The 26,111-nt window shown below is 40.6% G+C and overlaps 3 protein-coding genes across 3 annotated transcripts; 2 read left to right on the forward strand and 1 right to left on the reverse strand.

Annotated features, from left to right (window-relative positions):
- Window positions 1–264: 264 nt before the first annotated feature.
- Window positions 265–864, reverse strand: LOC137639309 (uncharacterized). Its single transcript, XM_068371589.1, has one exon. The coding sequence runs from the start codon at window positions 862–864 to the stop codon at window positions 265–267; it is 600 nt and encodes a 199-aa protein (XP_068227690.1).
- A 1,459-nt stretch (window positions 865–2,323) lies between these two features.
- Window positions 2,324–20,260, forward strand: LOC137639310 (ras-associated and pleckstrin homology domains-containing protein 1-like). Its single transcript, XM_068371590.1, has 3 exons — window positions 2,324–2,391; window positions 8,724–9,027; window positions 19,667–20,260. The coding sequence occupies exons 1-3, from the start codon at window positions 2,324–2,326 to the stop codon at window positions 20,258–20,260; spliced, it is 966 nt and encodes a 321-aa protein (XP_068227691.1).
- A 1,145-nt stretch (window positions 20,261–21,405) lies between these two features.
- Window positions 21,406–22,516, forward strand: LOC137639311 (ataxin-2 homolog). The gene is made up of 2 exons (XM_068371591.1): window positions 21,406–21,815; window positions 22,222–22,516. Exons 1-2 carry the CDS (start codon window positions 21,406–21,408, stop codon window positions 22,514–22,516), a joined length of 705 nt encoding a protein of 234 aa, XP_068227692.1.
- Window positions 22,517–26,111: the final 3,595 nt, after the last annotated feature.

Genomic DNA, 26,111 nt, shown 5'->3' on the forward strand with positions numbered 1-26,111 from the left:
GCCCTGCATACAAAGGCCTTGATGGTCGAGGGCTTGTAGCGGGCAGGGCATTCACTCTCGCCATTCAAACACATGCCGAGATTTGTAGGCTTGGTGTAGACAGTGGTGTGAAATCCCTCGTTGGTAGAAGAAATCAAGACATCCAGCAACGGGAGACTGTTGTCCACGCTGTTTTCGAGGGTGAAGTGGAGGACGCAGTTGTCCTCGAAAGTCCTCCTTAAGTTCTCAATGGCTTCGGTGGAAGTAGCTTTGACAAAGGTATCATCAATGTAACGAAAGTAAGCGAGGGGGGCACTCGACTTGGGAGAAGACCCTCTCCTCTACTACTCCCATGTGAAAGTTGGCAAAGAGCATGCCCAAGGGCGAGCCCATTGCCACGCCATCCTTCTGTAGGTACATGTGCCCACGATGAGTAGTAAAGGGGGTCGTCTTAGTGCAGATGGCTAGGAGTGTCCGGAGGGCTTGTTCTGGGATGTTCAATTCCGGTGACGCCTCGTCCCTGTAGACTATATCAGCGATAAGGTCGATTGTTTCATCAACAGGGACATTGGTGAACAGAGACTCAACGTCCATCGATGCTATGACCGCCTCTCCGCAGACGTCCTTGATCCTCTCTAGGAATTCGGCAGAGGAGGCCACACAGTAGCGGTCGGGGACATATGGCCTCAAAATCGCGTTCAGCCTCCTGGCCAGCTGGTATGTCGGCATAGGGCATTGACTAATGATTAGTCGAAGTGGGTTGCCTTGTTTGTTAGTCTTTACATTGCCGTAGAGGTAACCAGGTCCAAAATCCCCCGAAATCATGGGCAGGTGTACGGCATTAGTTGCAGCGTTAATGGCCTCCCTCGATGGTGCGATTTGCATCTCTCTTGATGTCTTCCAAAGGGTTGCTCGTGAGGCGCTCGAATTTAGTCAGGTCGGCGAGGATGGCGTCCAATTTCTCGTAGTACTCTTCAGTGTATGAGCACAAAAGCTGCTGTCTTGTCGGCCCGTCGGACGGTGACACCAGCAACTTGTTTAAGCTCTTTAGCATCAGCTCTCATCTCCTTAGAAACGATGCCGCTGCTGTACCTGCCCCTATCAGTAAGGGCCTCAGCGAGCAAAAGCGGCTGAAGGGCGTCAGTCGTCCGGAGGGCACCACGTTCTTGAACGTTGAGGGTGGAATCTACAAGTAATTCTATCTCCAGGCGCTTGTCGGTTGGTCTAGGTCGGGTGATAAAGTGACATTTGAGGCCCATCTTAAGAATCTGCTCCTGTGCTGGCGTAGGGACGTAGCTGGAGATGTTGATGTATTTATATATATTGCATATATATGTATATATAGTATATATATATATATATATATATATATATATATATATATATATATATATATATATATACATATATATATATATATATATATATATATATATATATATTACATTTATATAAATATATATATTATATATAGATGCATATATGTATATATTTATATATATATATATATATATATATATATATATATTTATATATATATATATATATATATATATATATATATATATATATATATATATATATATATATATATATATATATATACAAATACTTATATGTGTATATATATATATATATATATATATATATATATATATATATATATATATATATATATATATATATATATATACATATATATATATATATATATATATATATATATATATATATATATATATGTATATATATATATATATATATATATATATATATAGAGAGAGAGAGAGAGAGAGAGAGAGAGAGAGAGAGAGAGGAGAGAGAGAGAGAGAGAGAGAGAGAGACTACAACATAAGATAAAAGTACGGCTACGAATACTTAAACTTCAATTTTATCTTCTTTTTTGCCACTCGTACTTCATTCGTCATTATAAACTCCTTTCTGCTGTCCTCGCAAGACCCCTCTTTTCAAAGTATCCCACAATCATCCGAAGAGACTTTATCTTTATCCTTTGTTTTTACCTTTTGATGCCAGAAGGCATTTGACTGATTTTAGGGAACTGAAAAAAAAGAACATAATCATAATCTTATATTTAGATTTTCATTATAAATTGCATAAAATGTCTACTAGAAAATTTGAGTTCAGATTTTTTGTAAAACTTCGGGCGATATATTTGTACCAACAGATTTTTTTCTTTCATATTTCCCTTGCCTCCTCGCAACTTATTCTTTTTCCAAGATATTTTCCCTATTTTTAGATGTAGACTAAACAAAAAGAGAGATGAAGCTGTCAAATATAGTTGTGTTGTGATACATCACTAAACGAACAGTCTTTCAGTATAACAATGGACAACTGCAATACAAAGGATGGAAAGATGCCTAAAATATTTCAAGAAAGACGGATGAATCCTAAGTACGTAGACCTCAAATAAATATTGTTTCTCATGAAAGGTTTCTACCCTTCAAATAAAACACACTCTCCAACGAAAGAGTTACTCTCACTATCGGTGGACAATTCTCGCAGACGTGTCAACAGACTTCAGATTCTTAGAAGAAAAACATTCATTCAGTTTAGGTTCCCTCTGTGAGCACCAAACGTTGCTAATTGCATTTGACATAAAGTAATGTATTAATCGCAAATATGTTTAGCGTTAGAGACTTAGAAAGTCATTTGACCACATCGAATATAATGCATTCATACTCTACTTAAAACTTGGAGGACTTGAAGAGGGAAAGAAAAAAGTAATAAAAACAAAACAACCAAAGGCTATGATTGTAAATTCCTATTACCGAGATTAAAATTTCTATTCCTCTCTTTGGTAATTTATGCTCGTAGAAGTAAAATCATTGATGTAAAATAATTTTGCAGCAAATAAAATTCTGCTTGAATGTTGGACATGACAAGAACCTGAAGTCTGTTTTGCTTGACTTTTTCGATTCAATTAATGCAGTGTCCTCGAGAGTAGCGCTGGATTGTGAACCATTTGCATGATATATATATATATATATATATATATATATATATATATATATATATATATATATATATATATATATATATATGTATGTATATATGTATAGATATATATATATATATATATATATATATATATATATATATATATATATATATATATATATATATATATATATATATATATATATATATATATATTTGTACATTTTATTTGTATAGTATACATAAATTAAGGCTTCATCTGTTTTAGGAGGGTTGACAGCAGAATGGTAAAGTATTTGAAATTCAACTGATCTTTACATGGGCCTAGAATTATCTTTAGGTATTCTTTATGGAATTCCTCTTGAATATGTGAATTTGATTAAGTCTGTTCGTGACCATAACAAGTGCAACGCTGATGTTAGTGGAGTCTTTTTCATATGAATATCCAGTGAACATTAGAGTATTCCAAGAGGATGTGTTGTCACCGATGTAGTTTATCCTTCTCATGGATTTTTGTAATGCGTAGAACAGTAAGAGATAGTCGAGAATGATTGGACTGGATTGGTAATAGGAATTTAACAGATCTAGAGTATGCTGATGATGATCTTCTTGTTAGCAGAACACCACACGATTTGCCATGTTTACTTACCAGAAGGCCTGAAATATCCCACGAGGTTGGCTGAAGATAAATATAAGGAAGGCAGTGATGATGAGAATGGAGTATGCAATGGAAGATAAAATATTGAATTGAGAAAGGATTAATGAGGTAGAATCATTTAAGTATTTGGGAACTATGATCTCTAATAGAGGGTCTTCAGGTTAAGTAAAAGTTGAACACAAAATCGCTTGAAATTACATATAAAAATCAAACTATAAATCAGTTTAGTGAGATCAGTGTTACTCTATGGACATGAGTCATGGTATGACAATGAAACAATCTCCAATAGATTTAGTAGATTTCAGGACAGAGTCCTCAGACTGATATTGGGAGTTAAATGTCAAGACAGGGTTAGAAATGAAACTATATGAGAGCTTACTCGAGTGCCATATGTGGATGAGACTATGATTGGGGGTAGATGGAGAGATTACTTCAACAAACATTCAGCTGGGCTCCACAACGTACTAAAAGAGTTGGAAGACCCAGGCCTACATGACAAAGGACTATGAAGCGTGAAGTAGGAGATGATGAATGGAGAAGTGTTGAATTAAAAGCTCAATAGGCGTAGGAGATGATGATGATGATTCTTAATTAACGATTTTCTATGGAATAAACAGCGTCAATTTCTAAGGATAAAATCACTGATTGAAAAAATGCATCGCTTCCAGAGATTGGAAAATATTTCTAAATGTAATCACAAACGAAGGAAAACTTTTATACTGGAAAATAAAAAGATTTGGAGCTAGTGAAAAGTGGAGATGAAAATGAAAAAGAATTCTGACTATTCAGTGAACTCTGATCTTACAAATATAAACTTAATAAGTTTTCAGATTAATAAGCGAATTTAATCGAATTAAATTTGATTCAAGATATCTTTAGGATTAACGTTGAATGATAACCTTCAATTACAATGAACAAAAGTATTTGTCTTCATTATCTGAAATAAGAATAGATTTGGATTTGTTTCTCATGTAAAAAAAGGACTCTCCTTTTATGATTTATATATTTTTCCCTTCCATAAAATATGTTTGTTTATTTCTATTCTGCCCCAGCCGTAAGATTATGAAATTTTTATTTTAAAAAAAAATCGTATTTTTCCTAATTTATATCCAGAGCTTTTTTAGATGCTATATAGTTATAATTTTCACTTTGTTGCAAATACAGAAGACCGGATTTTTTTCTTAATAGTTCAATTTGTAGAAAAATAATATCTATTAAAGAAAATCTAATGTTTACGTGCAACTTAAAGGCAGCTTCTGCAATATTTAGTGTTTGGCAACTTCTTGTGTGAATAATGGGATACGTCAGTCAAAGTTTAAATCTGACATCGAACATAATAATAAAGTATATCATCTATTTATTTGTTAGTTTTTACTTATTTGTGTTCAATGTATATTTCATAATAGCATTAACAACTTCCTCTCCAGCATCTGTTATAATAAATCTTCGTGAGGAAATTGGGGAGCATATTATGTCCACCGCCGTTCACCCGAAGATGATCCCCACGCTCCCTTGCATCTCCATTCAAAGAGAACATATTCTCACACACCTTTTATATTAAAAAAAGGAAATGTATGTTTTTTGTTTAGCGTTTGATTTAACATCAACTCCTTACTGATAACATAGGCATCCAGCATATCTATTGAGCTTATTTTCTTGATAATTTAATGAGATGCTTAACGCTAATTCAAAGCAACCTTATTCTTGTTAATCCTGAATAACCCGTAGTAACCGGTTTTGGCATAACCTTAATATTATCTTGAAAGCGTGACCAATTGCCGGACATTGCACATCAAAAGACCCCTTTAACGTTCAGCCTGTTTCTGTCCTTGGTTTTGACAGCATCGAATATAGAAATGCAGCTTCATAAACATATTGTATATGGTTATAAACATAGTTAGAATGGAGTACATAGTTGGGACTGTTGTATATAAACCATTTTTTGTATAGTAGAGATAAAAGTTTACTTATTTCTCAGTCTCGCCTCCTGCCAGTGGAAAATTCGCCATCCCCCCCCCCCCCCCCCCCGCAGCGGGTAGTGGGGGTGGGCCTGACCCCAGGTTGACAACCACAGACAGTTAGAGAGAGGATAAAGGATGTGTGAGTTACCAATATATATATATATATATATATATATATATATATATATATATATAGAGAGAGAGAGAGAGAGAGAGAGAGAGAGAGAGAGAGAGAGAGAGAGAGAGAGAGAGAGAGAGATTATTTTCTCTTCTGCAACTCTTACCTTATTCAACATTGTAAATTCCTTTCCCACTGGCTTCCCAAAACCCTCTTTTAAAGGTTTCCAATGATCGTCCAAAAAATCTTTATCTCTATCGTTTATTTTCACCTTCTGGTACCAAATGACATTTAACGGATTTTTGGGGACTGAAAAAAAATTCCCAATTTCACAATTACGTCTAACAGTGTATGTATTTTTGCTCTCGTTTTCTTTTGAATTTACGTAGTAATTCTATTACAAGATTTGAATTTGGCTTTGCTGTATAACTTCGGTCCATATTCTTTTACCGACGGATATTTTTCTTTCCTTTTAGACTCCCATTTTTCCTCGCAACTTTTATTCTTTTTCCCACACATTTTTCAATTTTGTAGACGTAGACTGAAGATAGGAATCGATGAAACTGTTAAATCGAGTTCGGTTGAAAGATCATTGATCGAATAGTTCTCAAAAACAATATGACAGAGGACAATGGCAGTAGCAAAGATGAATATTTTAACCCTTCAATAAAAGCGAAAACCTCGAATGAAAGGATTACTCTCACTATCAGTGAAGAATTCTCGCAGACTTGTCAATAGACTTAGGAATTTAGGATGTAATTACATTCATTCAGTTTAGGCTCCCTCTGAGAGCGCCAAGCTTTGCTATTCAGTAAACGCTGGGTAATGAACTAATCGCAAATATGTTTAGCGTTAGAGACTCTAAGAAAGTCTTTCGACCTCATTAATATAATCTGTGATAGGTTTAGTTATAACTTGGAAGACTCGAGGATGAAAAGACAAGCATTAATAAAACAAAATAATCAAAGGCTGTAATATAGTAAATTCCCATTCACATAATTAAACATTTCAATTCTCTATAGTAATTTATGCTTGAAGTAGAATCATTGATATAACAGAAGTGAAATAAATTTTGTAGCAAACAAAATCTGTTTGGTTGTTGGACATGACAAGAACTTGATATCTGTCTGTTTCTCTGGACTTTTCCCATTTGGTTAAGTGAATGTACTGTGCTCGAGAGTAACGCTGGATTGGGGACCATCTCAGGGAACCTTCCGAGTTTATTAAATGACCGTCTCTCCAAAGTTACTTATGATATTTGTTTTCTTCTTTTATTTGTAGTGATTCCTTTGACAATCTTATCCTTTTATATCTTCTTTTTAATTAATCTTATTGTCCTAATGAAATTTCAGGGTAATAAGTCTTTTGTTTTTTTCTTTATAGATAGATATATCTATCAAAAACGTTTTTCTGTCCAGAAACCATAACTGACCTTTATTTGTTGATAGATTGTTTTCATCCCTTATATCAATCAAATTATATCTCGTCCCTTTTTTTTTTCTTTTTTATGTACTTGTGTAAGGCATGAAAACATTACCATCAAATAATCAGACGCACGCTCGGACCTTGAAGAGCGTGTATGATTATAATCCAGCTGGATATTCATTGGTGGCCCTTGAAGGGTGATGCTAACAGCTTCAGGTATTATAAGCCTGCCATAGTTGTTGTCTTTGTGAATAATATGGGTTCCGTCAGTCTATTCTTTCAGGGAGGGTTTCCGGTTGTGGACGAGCATGCGTCTATGAGTGTATGCACATATCTATGTATACATAAATGCATATAAGTATAAAATCAGCCATTACCTTCTTTATAATCTACTGTAAGGATCTCTGAATTTAAAAAACAAAATTCACCTTTTCGTTTTTAGTTTTATTTTTAACATTTTTAACATATTTCAAATTAATTAATCATAATCTTATTAGAACCTTATATATAATAGGAATTGTTAACTTATGTTAACCAACACTCACAAGTTCATTTAGAACGGGATTACTAAGGATTGGGTCTTACCTGTACTTCAAACTTCAAAAGTACAACGACACAGAATCAGGAGTGGGCACCTTTCCTCATTTTCACCGTCTTTTTGCCTCATTCATGTCAATAACAGAGTATGCCCCTACGCACACCAAAAGGACATCATTACCTGTTTACTATTATTGATCGCTCCACTCGTTGGCCTGAAGCCCTCCCACAGCAAACTGCTTCTACCTCATGTACATCTGCCTGACTCTCAGGGTGGATAATGAGATTTGGTATCCCTGAGCATATTACTTCTAACAGAGGTACCACTTTCACCTCTCAATTGTGGACATTATTAGCAAATCTCCTGAGTATCAACCATCATCAGACAACCACATACAACCCCGCTGAAAACAATATGGTTGAACGTTTTCACCGTACCCTCAAAGCCGTTTTGATGTCCTGCTGCAAGCACTCCAACTGCTTTACTCAGCTTAACATGGTCATCCTTGGATTAAAGACCACTTCTAAAGATGCCCTGGATGTTTCAATAGCTGAAATGGTCGTACCTGCCTGCTTTTTTTTTTTTTTTTTTTTTACTTTTTTGTCTGCAACCTCCTCTGATAATCTCCAGTGTCTACATCAAGTTGTGGGGATATTTACTTCTTGTCACCAGACTTACAAGCCCCCAGTGAAGAGACAAGTAACAAAAGATTTAAACACCACATCACATGACTTCGTGCACACCGAAACTTGCAAGCCCCCGCTGACACCCCATTACATGGGCCCTTTCCTTGTTATCTGTCGTAAACCGAAGGGTTTCTTGATTGATATTTGTGGAAAAGAACACTGGGTCTCAATTGATCGCCTAAAACATGCATATATCCTACAAGATGACCAGCCTACAGTTTGTCTCCCTAAAGCAAGGGCACCCTATTTCACATGCATGTCTGATTTACGGGGGTACACATGTAATGAATGTGATTGCTCTCTCTCTCTCTCTCTCTCTCTCTCTCTCTCTCTCTCTCTCTCTCTCTCTCTCTCTCCGATAATGGAAAAACCTGTTTAAGTTTGGCATTGCATGTTTCAGATTGTTACAGTTTTATGTCATTGTTATCCTCAATCGTTTGTATTTCCCACCTGCCTATACAGCAGTAGCACCACAGCAGCCACCAAAGCCCCAAGGTGCTCCACTTTTCAGACCTCTGCATCGTTCATCCACTGATCCTGATCCAGTCACTCCTACCCCGGCCACTGCCCTTACTCCTACCCCAGTCACCAATCCCACTCCTATTCCTAGCCAGATTCCACCTCCTTCCCCTTCAGTCTCCACCCTCGTCTCCCAAGCAGAGTCCTTCCCCTTTGAGAAGCTGATACCCTTGATTCTCCAGCTTGTAGCTAAACGTCAGCTCCCTTGTTCAGTCTCCCTCCAATATTATTCAATCCCCCCTTTCTCCCCTAGTATCTCATCCCCCCCTCTTGAGCAAGGATAAGCAACTATGCTTTGAACTGCTCCTTTTCTCTACCACTAAAGATCCTTCTCTCCTCTCCCAGTCTCTCCTACTCACTTGGACTTGCTGCTATCATTTCTTTCTCTACCACTAAAACTCTTCATTTCGGTTCCAGTATGGTCCTGGTTTCCTGGTCCTCCTAGCAGTCATCCTCTTGGGGTTGAGTGGCTGCATCTCACTGCTTAATATTTTGAGTGCCAGTTGTCGTTGTGTGTGCTCTTGGGAGAACTAATTCTCTGGTAACTCTGTAAATTGAGATTGCTCTAGGCGGAGCCATACTCTTGAGCCAAGATTCTCGTGGGCCGAGATCTGGCTAGACCCTGACCATACTGGTCGGGTCTTGCACCCTTGAGGGCTATGGCCAGTGGCGATTCTAGGACTCTGAAAGTGGGGGGGCCACTTCAGGGCCAATATAAATTTTGGGGGGGCATTTATTGTTGGTGGCTAGGTGGCACTCTGAAGACAATATTATGTCATTAATGAAATAACAAATGACAATAATTACACCTCATTACTTTCATAACTTGCATTTGTAAAACATATACATGTATGCCTACACAAACATTATGATAATGGAGGTTATTCGTATTACTTGAAAAAAAATTTATATGTATTTCTTGCAATATATTTTTAACAAAATCGCAAAAATATGGCAAAAATATCTTCAAAACAAGAATGAATCATGAGTTATGAATGTAATGTAAATATTATGTTGATATTAAAACCCCATGCAAGCATGCATGAAGTAATGCAGTGTTGCCAACAGGGCGAGTTTCCCTTTCCTGAGGTGAAGTAGATTATAGTACGTATATTTAGTGCAGCTTAATTCTACGATTATCATGCCGGCTATCAAATTCATCAACAAAACAGTCTAAATCAATTCCCTCGGCACGTGCACTTTCAATGGACAGTAATGCGATATTACTCAATCTAGCACTGGTCATGGAATTTCTGAGAAATGTTTTCACTAATTTCATTTTTGAAAAACTTCTCTCACAAGAAGCACTGGTAACAGGAAGAGTGACAGATATTAACAATAGTTTGTACAAACAGTCATATGCAGCCTTATAAGGACTAAGGAATGACAGGAATTGTGTAATGGATGTAGGCTGTATTGGCTCTTTCGTGAGTAATTTCTTCACCAGAGGGATCTCATATTGTAAATCATTTTGACTGACCGAGTATGCCATTGCATATGCCTTCAAGTCTTCTTCTAACAAGAATGTCTGTCCTCCAGGACAGAGAGCTGAAATACCACAGAAAATTGCATTTGACTCTTTGGAGAAACGACGGTCTAATTCACTAATTAAGCAGTCTAGGACTTCATAGAAAATCCTGATGTGTTGCACATGACATGGAACAGAAGATCCTTGACCACTTGTTTCAAACACGATAAATCCATCAAGCTTACGAGGTTTCTTTACCCGTTTTCTTGTTGTTGTTGGTGTAATGCAGCATTTCCTGCAGAGTTCATTAACCTTCTCAGAGTAATGGTCATTCAAGTCAGAGTTGCGTACATTAACTAAATGTTCATGGAGTGACGAAATTAGATTTGCTGCTTTTCCTAGGTCTGCTTGTTTATCCTGTAGCTGTGTAGACACTTTATTAACTTTTCCAAGAATATCTGTGAAAAATTGCAATAAGTAAACAAACTCTGCATCAATCTGGGCAAGCAAACCGCGAGCGGATACAGCTCGGGCACCAATGTCATCTTCAGAAATTTCCTTCAAAAGTCTCATTATGCATTGCAGACGGAGTAGAGCATTTTCACACGAAGTGGCCCGACACCACCACCTTGTGTCACTGAGATGCTGCAGTTCTCGTACTTGTTCTTTAGGCAACATTTCACGCTGTATCAAAATGAATTTCTCATGAACTACCGAGTTACTAGCAAAGATATAGAGTTCTTCAAGCAAACTAAAGAATTCAGCAGCTTCGGGTACATACTTTGCAACATTTATCAACACTAAATTGAGCCTGTGTCCATAGCAGTGTATATAATATGCAAAAGGAGCTTTATCACGAATTCGTTTCTGAACACCACTAATCCCTCCACTCATCACTGATGCCCCATCAAATCCTAATCCTACAAGAGAAGATTTGTAATCCAACCCCAGTTTATCCAAACTCTTCAAAATAATATCTGTGATAGAGGCAGCATCCAACAAGTCCATCTGAGTGAAAGAAATGAAGCACTCCTGAATACAATTTGCTATTTCATCATAAAATCTAATAACTAATGCCAACTGCTCTGCCTTACTAACATCCTTGGCTTCATCAGCTTGAACAGAAAAGTAATGACATGACCTAACTTTTTCTGCAATTTCTTCCTTCACCATACATGCAAGTGTGTCAATCATCTCATTCTGTATTGCAGAACAAGTGTATTTTTCATTTTTTGGACCACTTTCTACTCTATCAGCTATAATAGGATCACGTTTAGCAGTGAATCTGAGAATCTTACGAACATTTCCTGGATTCAGTTCATCATCACCTTCTCTATGTCCTCTCTGCGAAATGTCTTGTGTTACAGTCAACAGGATTATTTCACCTAATGTCTTTATGTAATGACGATTTTCAAGAACTTTCTTCTGGTATGCCTCACTTATACACTGAGCAATTGATGTTTTATCAGCTTTATTTCGTTGATAGTCCGCCCATGCAATACAAGAAGTTTTGTGGCACTGAGAGGAAATGTGCTTTTCGATGGCACCATCTTTTCCATGTGCTTTCTTCCATCGTCTAAAGCCACTCTTTATGAATGCTTCATCTGCATTGCCATATGTTGGTGGAGCAAAGTGCCTGCATGCAAAACAGAACATTGCATCTCGTTCTTTAGAATATTCAGCCCATTCATATTTGTCGAACCAAGCCCCCACAAAAGACCAAGCATGAGACTTTCCTTCACTATGCCTTGGATACTCTTTTAATCGTACCTGAATAGGATTCTCAGAAGCAGATTGAGAAATGTCAGCTGGTGCAGAATCTTCCTTTTTCTGTTTCTTTGTTGGATGATCATGTGAACTTGATCTTGCAGGATTGCCATTGCCAATACTTTCACGATCACAGTCTCCCTCTGACTTCTTAGCAGGTTTATCAGATTCAAGGTTTACTGTCAATGGTGTATCACATTCACTGCGTTTTTTAATTACAAATTTATCCATGATTGTCTATAGTACAATAAAATTATCTGTGATAGTAAGTTCTGAAAAAAAAAATAAATTAAATAAAATAATCACACGTAATTCACAATTAACACAACACACCTGTCACCACAGAAAAATGTGATAAAATTTACGGTTTTGCCGACTACCGACTGGAAGAATAGAAGATGATGACAGCACGCACACACACACACTGTCACACACACACATACACACACACACACACACACACCCACATATATATATATATATATATATGTGTGTGTGTGTGGGTGTGTGTGTGTGTATAACATGTATACAGTATAATAAATATATACACATATAGGCCTACACTATCACTGCCAACATTCACGAATCACAAAAATTATGATACAATTAGGCCTAGACGATTTTTATTATTATAGGAATTGTTTTCTATGTAAAAATAAAATGGGGTTAATTGTCACCGACTCACCAGCTACTTGTATTTTGGCCTATTTAGTTATTTTCTTTCAAATATGGCTAACGACAATATTTATATTTGGCTTTTGTCAGATCTGTTTGTGAAAAGGTTAACACTGGGTTGAAGGGTTAAAACTTGAGTTGGGATATAGACCTACATCATATAACAAAAAAATTAGTGTACATTGTTTGCTACTTTACACCCGCCTGTCAGATTCTTCTCATTCTTTTTCTAAGATTTCGTATAATTATTTTTTTACTCTATTTTCGTATCCGCTTCTTATGTGAAACACCCACATACTGTACATAAAGATCGAATATCTCATAGCCACTAGTCTACTCCCACTTTGTATGAGACGAAATAATGAATACCACTTATGCTCAAATGCACTTATGCACAAATAATTATGCTTTAGACACTCAATAAGACACTAATCGGGTAAAAACTGACTTGACCGGCTCACAGTCTCACAGAAACGGACTACATGTACTGATCACATCATCACATCATACATGAAAGAAACATACGCGTCTGATTCGCGTCACACAAACACAAGCGGGCGAGGAGGACGGAGGTGTAAAAAAAATTCCAATAATTTTAATCTAGCAACATTACCATCTTTTTTTTTTTTTTGTGATTACGTCTAGTTATTGTGATAGGATGGGATATTTGAGTGTATATATAGTATACTGTATAATTTATAAGGTATATATTTATATTATATATTATATTATATTATTATATATGCCTAAACTAAGCTTATTTAGAATTAGGATATGGAAACAAAAACTGGGGGGGCCAAGCTGGGGGCCAGCCAAAAAACTGGGGGGGCCATGGCCCCCCCTGCCCCCCCCCCCCCCCCCCTAGAATCGCCACTGGCTATGGCTGAATGTCTAAGGGCCCCGTCCGAACACAAGTTCCGGGCAATCTACCCACGCACCTTATCAGCCTGCCACACCCTCTTCCCATGCAGTCAAGTGTTGAAACCTTTTTACTCAATCCACTGGGGAGATTCATACACAAGAATGACTTTGAGATTATGGAGTCTCAACATCAACATGGAAAGACCTGATGATTAAAACAAAACAAAACAGCTCTAAAGCCTTTCACTATTACACAAAAATAAACTTTTCCTGATGCAACTCTCTTGCAATGGCAAGGAATCATCTAGAATTTCGTGGCAGTTTCCAACATCTACATAAACCTGTTTCCCCATTTCACCGAAAATTAGGCCTATAAAATCTGTACATTCATAAGATCATAAAAATCCTATTTGCACATGAGTGAAAGTCAGATTTTAAAACCATGCGTCATATGGGGATAATGATATTAAGTTTACATAATTAATCAAAAGAAATTAACGCCATACAATAAAAATTGGAAAATTAACTATTTCCTTTGCGTACATTTGGAAGAATATTTCCTTGATTTTCGTATCAATTAAAATAAAAAAAAACTCTGCTAGGGCCATCATTAAATGAAGGGCGAAATAAGAGACAGAAATTTCCCCACCTGAATATCCTCCTTATTTAGATTGATAGATAACTCTTGCATATTGTGTACGATTTCCTCACCTCTGTCAGTCACACACTGCTGACTAGTTTATTACAATTAGCTAAAAAGAACATAATGTTAAAGAAACAATTACTCAGAAGTCACTCACATCTCTGCTACCTGTCAGTCCAATTAATCAAGCCAATGGAAATGTGTGGCGATTCTCGGTCAGACGAATGTATTGGATGAAATGTTTTAACATTACCAATTATGATAAGTGAAAATTGAAACCAGACCTGATAAAACGTTCAATTTGTTCCTAATCATTATTTTGTCCTTTTTAATTTTGATATTTTCTAGATCTGAGATTTCACATTGATGAATAATGACTCCTGTTTTTTGCTTAGAATGGTAGAAACTTGTCTATTAAATTAAATCTTATATATTCCACTTCATTTCAGACAGAATTGCCTATCAAACAACAAGACCTGAAGAGAAGAAGACGTTTCAGAATTCTAGCGCTATGATAAAGTGCTTCTATCCTGTCAAGATAACATGTTAGTATTATTCAACAAGGACGCATAATGTCTGTTACAAGTTTGATTATATTTTCTGGAGAAATAAATCTAAGAATACAGTATAAGCAGAGATTTGGGTACCATTTCCTTGAGGAACATTATTTGCATTATAAAATATTCCCGACCCATAGTAATAATTATATGTAAATAAAAATTACTTTTTTTTCATGCATTTTAAGCAATGGAACATGAATTAATGTTCGAATAATCAAAACTGTATTTGAAAAGTTTTGCAGAAATACTGTATGCGAAATTTGCGGTATGCTAAGTTGGTGCGAGAGGCGCTCATAAGTAATAATCAAGGCCCTGGTAATAATGATCCAGTGAGAAGCGAGAGAGAAATCAGCTGTGTTTCAACACAACAATTACGCTCAAGGGATCTCTTAAGAGTTAATGTCTTGAGAACTGGAAGAGAAATTTGGCCAAGCCTTTACTAGGAGTATCAGTGGCAAAATTATCGTCGTAGGACTCTCTCTCTCTCTTTCTCTCTCTCTCTCTCTCTCTCTCTCTCTCTCTCTCTCTCTCTCTCTCTCTCTCATGATTCTATTCTATAATAGTACGGATTTTAGTTGTACAGAAGACATGATGTCTTATATTGCGGATAACAAATAAGACTGTCTGTATACTGTTTAAAAACTTATTTTTTAATCGGAAATTCTCCATAAAAATATACGTTTCTCAGCTGTTTTCAGTAAAATAGGTAACCGTGATTTTATCTTGCACTGTTACTTGAAAATCGTAATACAGTATTGTTGTTGAAGATTGTCTTGGTCTTGCGGTCAAACACGAACTCTTTCAACCATGGAGGCCGTAGTAATACAGTATTACTACTAAGGTCGATATATTTGAAAGTACGGTTACAGTCCCGTATTTTCAGGTGCCGTATTTTCAGGTATTGCCACTATCATAATTGTTCATATAACTTGAATGTTTCCTTTCTGAATTATGACTAAGTCTATAAGAAAAATTAAAAGCTTCAAGTTTTATTCTAATTTGTTAAAAATACGATTTAGTTGAATTATTAGTTTTATTATTATTGCATTTGCACCTGTCTATGTGAAATTGCCATCTGCTTCTATCTCACGTAACTAAAAATATTAAGTTGTTAATACTAATATGATTGTATATTACTATTCCCAATTATACGTTTTATAAAACCGGCAGAAAATAATAGAAGTTCAACTGTACATCCAAAGTACACTATATATATATATATATATATATATACAGTATATATATATATATATATGTGTGTGTATATATATATATATATATATAAAAATAATATATATATATATATATATATGTATATATATATATATATATATAAATATATATATATATATATATATATTCAGTATATATATATTGTGTATATATATATATATATATATGTGTGTGTGTGTGTTACAAATTGGCCCGAACCGATGAGCCTTTAACGATGCTTTTGTTTTCATCCAAGCGTCAAATCATTTCAAGAATCAAAACAAATAAAGTCAACAACAACTAAAATCATTGGAATCTCTGGGAGACCATTGGCCTGGTAACGAGTATTATCAACTCTAGCAATATCATATGAAAAGGAGGAAGGTGTTTTGGTTTTAGGTATAAGGTAATTGTATAGTACTGGCTACATTGCACTATAAACAGGCGTTGGCTATTTTTTTTTAATTAGGCATAAGGTAAGACTACTGGGTAAAATTATAGTGGTGCAATAAAATATTTGTAGAAAATAAGACTTTTTGTGTATTTTGCTGTGTTTTGAACGTGAATTACAATGATTCCTGGCGGAAGTCCATAGTTTTTGAGTTATGGGGGTCGACTACCATAACTGAAAAGATATGGCTTTCCGCTGGGTATCATCATCAGTTGAGTTCGAAACACTTTAAAATCCAATGCTCCTGTCTAATTGTGTTATTTGAATTAACAATTTTAGAATGTGGGTAATTCATTACAATAGCTCGACAACTAATAATTTTGATTACTTAATGCTTTATCTGAAGCAGAATCTTTTTTTTTTCTTTTTCTTTTTTTGAGGAGGAGAAGAAACAGTATCTTCACTCTATGTGTTAACCTTTCCAATCTTGGGGTACCCCTAGTGGGAAACCGGGGTTTTTGGGTAGGGAATGAATTAAAGAATCCGTTTTAACATACGAATAATGGCACATGTAGAATTAGCGATAAACAAGGCCACCAGCTATCCTAAACAAACCACCTAACCTAACCTAGTAGCCGTATTCTGAAGCCCCCTGCGACCACCCCTTACACAGCCATATTAAATATAAGACAGCCTAAAACCCTTTGTGTACTTAGGCTACTTAGGTTGGATGGTAAAGGTGAGCTGCACCTGTCCGACTCAATACCCAATGCACAATAACCTCACGAATGAATGAGCACCAATCATTAAGAGTTTTATGAGAAATTCTTAATTAATTTTCAACAAATTCATAACTAAATTTAACACCATTGTAACTATATACAAGTAACAAATTAGATTCTATATCTAAATGAGACTTTTCAACTCAAGTTCCCTTGAAAATGGATATGTAAAAGATACACTCTCATAACTTTTCCCTTGCTTTTCAATACAACATGCCTTCTGTCACACCGAAATACTTTTCTGGTAATTTGAAGTCAGCCCTCACATCCACAGGGGGTGGAATATAGTGGCAATTTCACTTTTAATAACACCGTGATCTTGGCAGTACTTTATTATTCTTTCAATGTTACCACATTAATGAAAAAAAAAATATACGGAAATTTAAATAACAATTGAGACAAGAACTTGGGTGAAAATCTAAAGAAATTGATGTCAAAGTAGATGGTAAATGAAAAACCGCACCAGAAGCTGAAGATTCACACACGACCATGGCTCTCAAAAGACTGAAAAATTAGAAGTGGAAATTGTGTGAAAAGTATCGAAAAGTGATAGTTTCCTAGTAAAACTGTCACCTGATGGGGTATTCAAGTCACGTGATTCTAGTTTTGTTAAAATGCTGGTCCCAAGTAAAATGTAGATAATTATCACTAGTTAAAAACTATTACGTTTGGATGACGTCTTGCTACGTAGAATACAGATGAAGATGTTATGATGACATAATCTATGTTTTTATCGTACAAACGAACAAGCGAGAGCTCAGTTTGAAGAGGAATTTGAGAGAGTTATGAAGTCAAGGGACTTAGTTTTTTTCAGATGCGGAAAATTTAATTTTGATTTTAAAACCACTTCTGGACCTAGCGCCGCTTAGATCTATATAGCAAACGAAACCTTGGACATCCCTCTTTTTAGTGAAAGTACTTAAATTTGTTCATAAATTTGATCATTTGCTGTTGGAGCTATTGTATAGAATTATCAAAATCTGTTTCCACCAGTCATCGTAATAAAAAAAGTTACCGTAATCAAAACTGAGTAACAATAATGATACATGGGAGCTTTTGTTTGTCATGATTTCCAGAGCATAGAAAACAGGGATTTCCATCCCGTTATCTATGGAGTCGTTCGTAACCGTATTTATCATATAAATATTAACTTAACTGAAATCATGATTTATTTGTTTTTTTGTCTGCCCTAGTATCTGGTCATTTCTCCTTGCGCCATACTAAGTAGTCATTTCGCCTACACAAAAAAGTCAATTCCCACACACTGTTCATCCACATATCCCGTTTCATTGGCCATTGTTCATACACCCAATAGTACCAAAATAATGATAATAACAGTAATACCGAATAATAAGAATAGCGAGGGTGATGCCCATTCACCCATTAGGGTAAATATATGATGCTTTAACTACTAGCAAAAATAGAATTCGCTATAAGAAATGGACGTGCTGGCTAGTTTGGTATTTTTCTCCATATGTTTAATAGGGGCTGGGGCATAATAACTATCGTTTCAGTCTATCAAAATGTGAAGTCTGTTTTTCGCACTAAGTCCCCTTCAGTCTCTCAGAGGGGACTTATTGTGCATGCCTTGTTTCCCAGGGTTTGGGGAGCTTTCTGTGCATATACAATGACGTATTTGTCAGGTGGTATTTTTAAACCAATTAGCAGCTTACAAGTACTTCTTCATAAGTTCCCGGAAGTTGTTCTACAACAGCCATTTGTTCCATAACTGGAATACAAACCTTCGCTACTTATTTAGGGGTATTACTTTCGAGGAAGCTAAAATGACTAGCCATTAAAAGCTAGCCAGGGTTAACTACCCATAAACCTAGTTAGCAGGGCTAGGGGTGGGTAGCTTGTACCACTCCCACTCACACACACTATGATTAACCTCGCTTTGCTTTTGGCTCGGATGGTGAATGATTATTGACGTTCCTCATCCTTCGCCGTTATTATTGGACTACCATTTGTGCTTTCTCTTTGTGTTAGTGTGCATGTGTGTGTTGTCTTCGGCGACCATGCACACCTGCCCTGAACTCGATGGCCGGCCCTGCGGAACCTTCATGTCAGCCATGGAAACCGATCGCCACACCCTTTGTCCAGCCTGCAGAGGTCAATTGTGTGATAGTGGTAATCAGTGTAATGAATGTCAGGAGTAGTCTCCCTCCCAGTGGCAGAGTTTTGGGTGAAGACGGAAGAAGAAGTTTAAGGGGGATATTTCTCCTTCTAAGGTTCCTTCGAAGGTGCCTTCGAAGGGGAAAAAACCCAAGACCTCTTCTTCCGTTTCCCAACCTTCCTCCAAAGCTCCTACTTGTTCGGCCTCTTTTGAGAGACCGTCGACTAGTAGCGTAGACCATTTTATTTATGGGCAACCCCAGTCCTCGAGAGATGGTGTTGCTTCCCCTAGGAAAGGGGACCCACCTCTACCCCCGTGTGAGGCCTTGTCTATGTCTTCTGTTTTGTAGGTTTGGTCGTCCTTGGGGCTTCCGGGTCCGCCCTCCAAGGACTCCTTGCTGCAGCTCATCCTCCGGGGTGCAAATGTGCAGCCATCGTTGTCGACTTCAGAGGTGGATGCTCTTGCACTCTTCGACATCGTGGTGTCAGAGGTGTCTTCTGTGGCTGCTGCCGATGCCCCTGCCCCTCCAGACTCTCCAGCTGTTTCTGCTGACTTAGTTTCCCCCGTTCCTGATAATCTTTCGAGGGGGAAACCTAGTCCTACGTCTGTCTCTCCTGTGAGTGTTTCTCTCCCTCAGGGGAGTTCTCTCATAGAGACTGCTCTTCAGAGAACTTCTGCTGCTCATGGTCAGCTTGCTGATCCAACGGCCCCTAGAGGACATCTCCGCCGTAGAGCTCGTCCTCCGCTTTGCCTTAGAGGTCATCCTTCACCATTGGTGAAAAGGCGCCTCTTGGTCTCTTCAGCCTTGTCATCGCAGCCGTCCCCCGCAGAGGAGCTTCCTCTTCGGTCGTCTCCTGCTCCTCAAACTGTGCCTCTTCCTGGACCTCCTTTTACGACGATGCTGCTGCTAGTCCTCAGACTTCAGTCCTGTGCTCTTCTGTAGATCGTTCGCGATCTCCATCGGTGGATGTTCGCCCTTCCAAAGGGCACATTCCTGTTCCTCTTCTTCCTACCAACTGACGTGCCAACCTGCCATCTCCGTTCCTATCACTGGTACAGCCTCAAGAGGCCCTACCTAAGCGTGCATTTGCACGCTAAAGCTCTCCAGCTTGCCCACGCCCTGCAGTGCACCAGCACTCGCTAGCATCTCCTGCTAGTCCTCAGCGCCTTCCAACGCCCAAGCAATCTTCTGATCGCCGGCACTCTACAGCGCAGCCTCGCCATTCTAGGAAGAAATGTCAGATAGCTCACCAGAGATCACCAGCCAATCTACACTAGCCAGCGCAACTGCGCTCTCCAGTCCAAGCTCGTCAGCGCTCCTCGGAGCAACAGCTCTCCTTGGAGCAATAACGCTCACCAAAACATCAGGGCGCTCTTGCGCAACCTCGGTTTCTGGCTCGCCAATGCTCTCCTATACAACAACGCTCTCCCAAGCCGCAGCGCTCTACTGCGAATCTGTGCTCTCCACTGCCGAAGCTTTCTCAGCAACTTCCTGCTCGCCAGCAGTCTTCAGCTCGCCAGCACTCACCTGCGCACCTGCATTCTCCTATAGCTGATCAGCACCCTGCAGTTCACCACCACTCGCCAGCATCTCCTGCTCGTCCTTAGCGCCTTCCAACGCGCCAGCGATTTTCCGATCTCTGGCGCTCTTCAGCGCAGCCTCACCAGCCAATCTGTGCTAGCTAGCGCAACTGTGCCCTCCAGCCTAAGCTTGTCAGCACTCCTTGGCGCAACAGCACTCCTTGGTGCAACAGCATTCCTTGGCACAACAGCGCTCACTAAAACCTCAGTGCGCTACAGAGCAACCTCGGTTTCTAGCTCGCCAATGCTCTCCTATAAAACAACGCTCTCCCAAGCCACAGCATTCTACTTTTAATCTGTGCTCTCCAATGACGAAGCTTTCTCATCAACTTCCAGCTCGCCTGAGCTCTTCAGCTCATCAGCACTCACCTGCGCACCTGCATTCTTCTATAGCTGATCTCCAGCAACTTCTTGCGTAGCACTGAACAGCACCCCAGTTCTCTCCTACACGCCCATGCTCTCCTCCGCATTCTGGTTCCTGTTATTCCTACCAACCAACTTGCCGACATGCCATCTCCATTTTTATCTCTGGTACAGCCTCAGGAGTCCTGTCAGCATTCCTTGGAGCAACAGCTCTCCTTGGAGCAACAACGCTCACCAAAACCTCAGCGCGCTCTTGCGCAACCTCGGTTTCTGGCTCGCCAATGCACTCCTATACAACAACGCTCTCCCAAGCCGCAGCGCTCTACTGCGAATCTGTGCTCTCCACTGCCGAAGCTTTCTCAGCAACTTCCTGCTCGCCAGCAGTCTTCAGCTCGCCAGCACTCACCTGCGCACCTGCATTCTCCTATAGCGGATCAGCGCCCTGCATTGCATCAGCACTCGCCAAAATCTCCAGCTCGTCCTCAGAGCCTTCCAACGCCCCAGCGATCTTCCGATCTCCGGCGCTCTGCAGCGCAGCCTCGCCGTTCTAGGAAGTAACGTTTGCTAGCTGACCAGAGCTCACCAGCCAATCTATGCTAGCCAGCGCAACTGTGCCCTCCAGCCCAAGCTCATCAGCGCTCCTTGGCGCAACTGTGCCCTCCAGCCCAAGCTCATCAGCGCTCCTTGGCGCAACAGCGCTCCCTGGTGCAACAGCATTCCTTGGAACAACAGCAGTCACCAAAACCTTAGCGTGCTCCTGAGCATCCTCGGTTTCTGGTTCGCCAATGCTCTCCTATACGACAACGCTCTCCCAAGCCACAGCACTCTACTGCAAATCTGTGCTCTCCCATGCCGAAGCTTTTTCAGCAACCTCCAGCTCCCCAGCGCTCTTACGCTCACCAGCACTCACCTGCGCACTTGCATTCTCCTATAGCTGATCTCCAGCAACCTCCTGCGCAGCACTGAACAGTGCCCCTGTGCTCTCCTACACGCCCATGTTCTCCTCCGCATTTCGGTTCCTGTTCTTCCTACCAACCAACTTGCCGACCTGCCATCTCCATTTTTATCTCTGATACAGCCTCAGGAGGCCCTACCTAAGCTTGCAGTTGAATGCCAAAGCTCTCCAGCTTTCCAGCGCCCTGCAGTGCACCAGCACTCGCCAGCATCTCCTGCTCGTCCTCAGCGCCTTCCAATGCCCCAGCAATCTTCCGATCTCCGGCGCTCTACAGCGCAGCCTCGCCATTCTAGGAAGTAATATTTGCTAGCTCACCAGAGCTCACCAGCCAATCTACGCTAGCCAGTGCAACTGTGCCCTCCAGCCCAACCTCGTCAGCGCTCCTTGGCGCAACAGCGCTCTTTGGCGCAAAAGCATTCCTTGGCACAATAGCGCTCACCAAATCCTCAGCGCGCTTCTGAGCAACCTCGGTTTTTGGGTCGCCAATGCTCTCCTATATGACAATGCTCTCCCAGCCGCAACGCTCTACTGCGAATCTGTGCTCTCCACTGCCGAAGCTTTCTCATCAACCTCCAGCTCGCCAGCGCTCTTCAGCTCACCAGCGCTCACCTGTGCACCTGCATTCTCCTATAGCTGATCTCCAGCAACCTCCTGCACAGCACTGTACAGCGCGCCAGAGCTCTCCTGCACGCCCACGCTCTCCTGTGCATTGTAGAAGACTGTGGAACACCCTGTGAAACGTCTTACTACGCACCAACGCTCTCCTGTGCTCCCGTGCCCTCCTGCGTATTCTAAGGAGACTGAGCAACACTCTGGACTGCGCCTTACTGCATACCAACGCTCTCCGGCGCACCAGCGCTCTCCTGCGCACCAGCGCTCTCCTGCGCACCAGTGCTCTCCTGCGCACCAGCGCTCTCCTGCGCACTTGCGCTCTAAGATCCAGTGCTTGCCAATGCACCAGTGCTCACCAATGCGCCAGCAGTCAAAAATGCACCAGCGCTCACTATCACACTCACACAGCGGCCATGAACAGGTTCTCCAGGCGAAGGTACATCTCATCAACAGGTCCCCATCGCCTCGTTCCCCTCCCCGCAAATGCCTTTCAGCACGACTGCTGGGGAAAGGGGAACGGGCCTCCACAGAAGGGTTCAGAATCCCGAAACTGCCTTCCTTTAAGTTGGACCCACCTACAGCGAAGACTCTTTGCAGGGAACCTTCAGTCTATTTCCCTTTAGGGGATCTGTCTGACAGTGCGTCAGAGATTCAGTAGCCATTCTTCAGCGCTATGGTCAGGGCAGTGGTACAAGCCTTCCAACCTCCTCTGTCTGTCCACTCTTTGGAGCATCTTACAGCTCCAGGAGATCTTCTGCAAGGAACTATGGCTTCTTCTCTCCTGAAGAGGTATAGAGGAGTCTCAGAAGCGGTCACTTCCCCTAGGATAAAGCTGACTCCGGTTAGACCATCAAGGCCCGCTCCTCCTGCATGTTCCACCGGATACTCTCCTACCTCAAGTTTGCCGAGGGAGTCGCGTGACGAAAGGACTTCCTCCCTTTCACCTTCAGAAGAAGCCTCCCGTCGCACAGAGAGTACTCCACCATCAATGGAAGTCAGGAGGGACACGACATCTCGGCCTTCGATGATGGAGTCCTACCTCCCTCCTCGAAAGGAACCCAAAGAATCCAAGACTCTTCTGAAGTCCTCTTCAAGGACTTCTAAGTTTACAGAGACAGCCAGTCACTTGAGGGATGTCCACGACCCACCGCGAGAAGATGTCTGGTTAGGGACCTTGGGAATCCTGGTATGGACTGAGGATTTCTCCAAGGAACGTGCCAGGAAAGCAATGGAGACTTTCCTACTCTCTGGCACTCGCACCATCGAGTTTCTTGCCCACCAAGTTTCGAACTTGTGGGTGGATACCATCCTGAAATGTCGGGATGTGGTGTCTGAGAGATTCCACCAACAAGTCCCAAATGCCGAGATCGGCAGGCTCAGGTATTCCTTTCTAGAGGGAGCCCATCTATTCGAGCCTAAGGACGTGGAACATGCTGCTTAGAGATGGAGGAAGTCCCATCAGGACACGTTCCTTTATAGGGCTTTGATATCCAAGCCCTATAAACCACCAGCTCCTCAGCAGTCCTGTCCAGTCAAGACAGCAGCAAAGACCACGGTGCCTAAGAAGCCCTTTCCTGCCAAGGACAGGAAATGCATAAAGTTATCCAGGGCAGGAAAATATCTTAGAAGGAACGGCCAAGGCCGCAAATGCTGTGATTGGCACTCCCCCTGTTTGTCTATCAGTAGGGGGATGCCTACAAGGTTGCTCTGACAGTTAGAAGCAACTCGTGGTCAAACCCTGAACAATCTCTGTCATTCGTCTAGGGTATCTCGTCCCGTTCATAGCATCTCTCCCTCCCCTGATCAGGAATCCAGTGTCAATAGACTCCTTTGCAATGGAATCAGCAAAGGGGCGGGCTCTTTGGGCAGAAGTCCAGACCTTGTTGAAGAAGGGTGCTCTCCAGGAGGTCCTCGACGGGTCCCCAGGCTTTTTCAGTCGACTCTTTTTTTGTGAAAAAGGCGTCTGGAGGCTGGAGGTCAGTCATCGACCTCTCAGCTTTGAACGAGTTTGTCAGACAAATTTCATTCAGCCTGGAGACAGCAGACACGGTGAGACTAGAGGTAAGACCACAGGACTTCATGTGCACACTGGACCAAAAAGACGCGTACTTCCAGATCCCAATACATCCGTCTTCAAGGAGGTATTTAAGATTTAGCCCAGACAAAATGAAATACCAGTTTAAGGTGCTGTGCTACGGTCTTTCCACAGCACCTCATGTCTTCACCAGAGTGTTAGCCCTAGTATCATCTTGGACACACAAAATTAGCATCCGTCTCCTTCGTTATCTGGACAACTGGCTCATCCTAGCATACTCTGTGTCAACCCTTCATCGACATCAAGACAAAGTTCTGAGGCTTTGCCAAGATTTTGGGATCTTGGTAAACCTCGAGAAGTCATCCCTGCTTCCTAAGCAGAGACTAGTATACCTAGGCATGATAATAGACAACAATCTCTACAAAGCCTTCTCATCAGATGACAGAGTAACAAGGTTGAGAAAGGTTGTAAGACCCTTTCTCAGATGAGGAAAACTTCCAGCCCAGACGTAGTTACGTCTCCTCGATCACCTTTCATCGCTGGCCCGTCCAGTTCCCAATAGTTGCCTCAGGATGAGATCCCTCCACTGGCAACTCAAGTGCCTGTGGAATCAAGCTCTTGATTCCCTGGAGATTTGGATCCCCCTGGGATTAGTTCAACAGACAGACCTCAAATGGTGGGTGGCAGACTAGAACCTACAAAAGGGAGTGGATCTTCTTGTCCTTCCCTCAGATTTGATGCTGTTCTTAGACGCTTCATATAAAGGGTGGGAGACCACGTGCTGCACCACACGACGTCAGGCCTCTGGTCAGAGTCAGAATAGTACCTCCACATAAATCTCCTAGAGATGAAACCGATCTTTCTGGCCCTTCAACAATTCCAACAGCTCCTGACGGGCCACTCAATGTTGGTGAAGAGCGACAACACCATAGTAGTGGCTTACATCAACAAGCAAGGAGGTACTTTTTCGCAGACCCTATCCCATCTAGCAGTAGAGATACTGAAATGGGCCGAGGTTCACTTGATACCACTATCGCCACGCTTCATTCCAGGCAAGAGGAATGTGCTCGCCAACAACCTGAGCAGAGCACCTCTGGTAAGATGCATTCCAACAACAGTGGGACAACATCGACGTTTACGCCTTTCCCCTGTTCTGTCTGTTGAGAAGGGAACTCAACTAAGCTAGAACATTGGTCAACCTCTCAATGACGCTCATAGCTCCGCTATGGCATCTCTTAGAATGGTTTC

The sequence above is a fragment of the Palaemon carinicauda genome, chromosome 4 (assembly GCF_036898095.1).
Source record: "Palaemon carinicauda isolate YSFRI2023 chromosome 4, ASM3689809v2, whole genome shotgun sequence".
Classification (NCBI taxonomy): Eukaryota; Metazoa; Arthropoda; class Malacostraca; order Decapoda; family Palaemonidae; genus Palaemon; species Palaemon carinicauda.

What these genes read in the sequence shown, in the direction of transcription:
- LOC137639309 (XM_068371589.1), bottom strand. Translation starts at nt 864, where the DNA reads ATGCAAATCGCACCATCGAGGGAGGCCATTAACGCTGCAACTAATGCC.
- LOC137639310 (XM_068371590.1), top strand. Translation starts at nt 2,324, where the DNA reads ATGGACAACTGCAATACAAAGGATGGAAAGATGCCTAAAATATTTCAA. An exon ending in GAAAGACGGATGAATCCTAA is followed by an intron (nt 2,392 to 8,723) that starts GTACGTAGACCT and finishes TGCATGTTTCAG; the next exon opens with ATTGTTACAGTTTTATGTCA. An exon ending in TACCCTTGATTCTCCAGCTT is followed by an intron (nt 9,028 to 19,666) that starts GTAGCTAAACGT and finishes TCTGTTTTGTAG; the next exon opens with GTTTGGTCGTCCTTGGGGCT.
- LOC137639311 (XM_068371591.1), top strand. Translation starts at nt 21,406, where the DNA reads ATGCCATCTCCATTTTTATCTCTGGTACAGCCTCAGGAGTCCTGTCAG. An exon ending in CAGCCTCGCCGTTCTAGGAA is followed by an intron (nt 21,816 to 22,221) that starts GTAACGTTTGCT and finishes CCTCCTGCGCAG; the next exon opens with CACTGAACAGTGCCCCTGTG.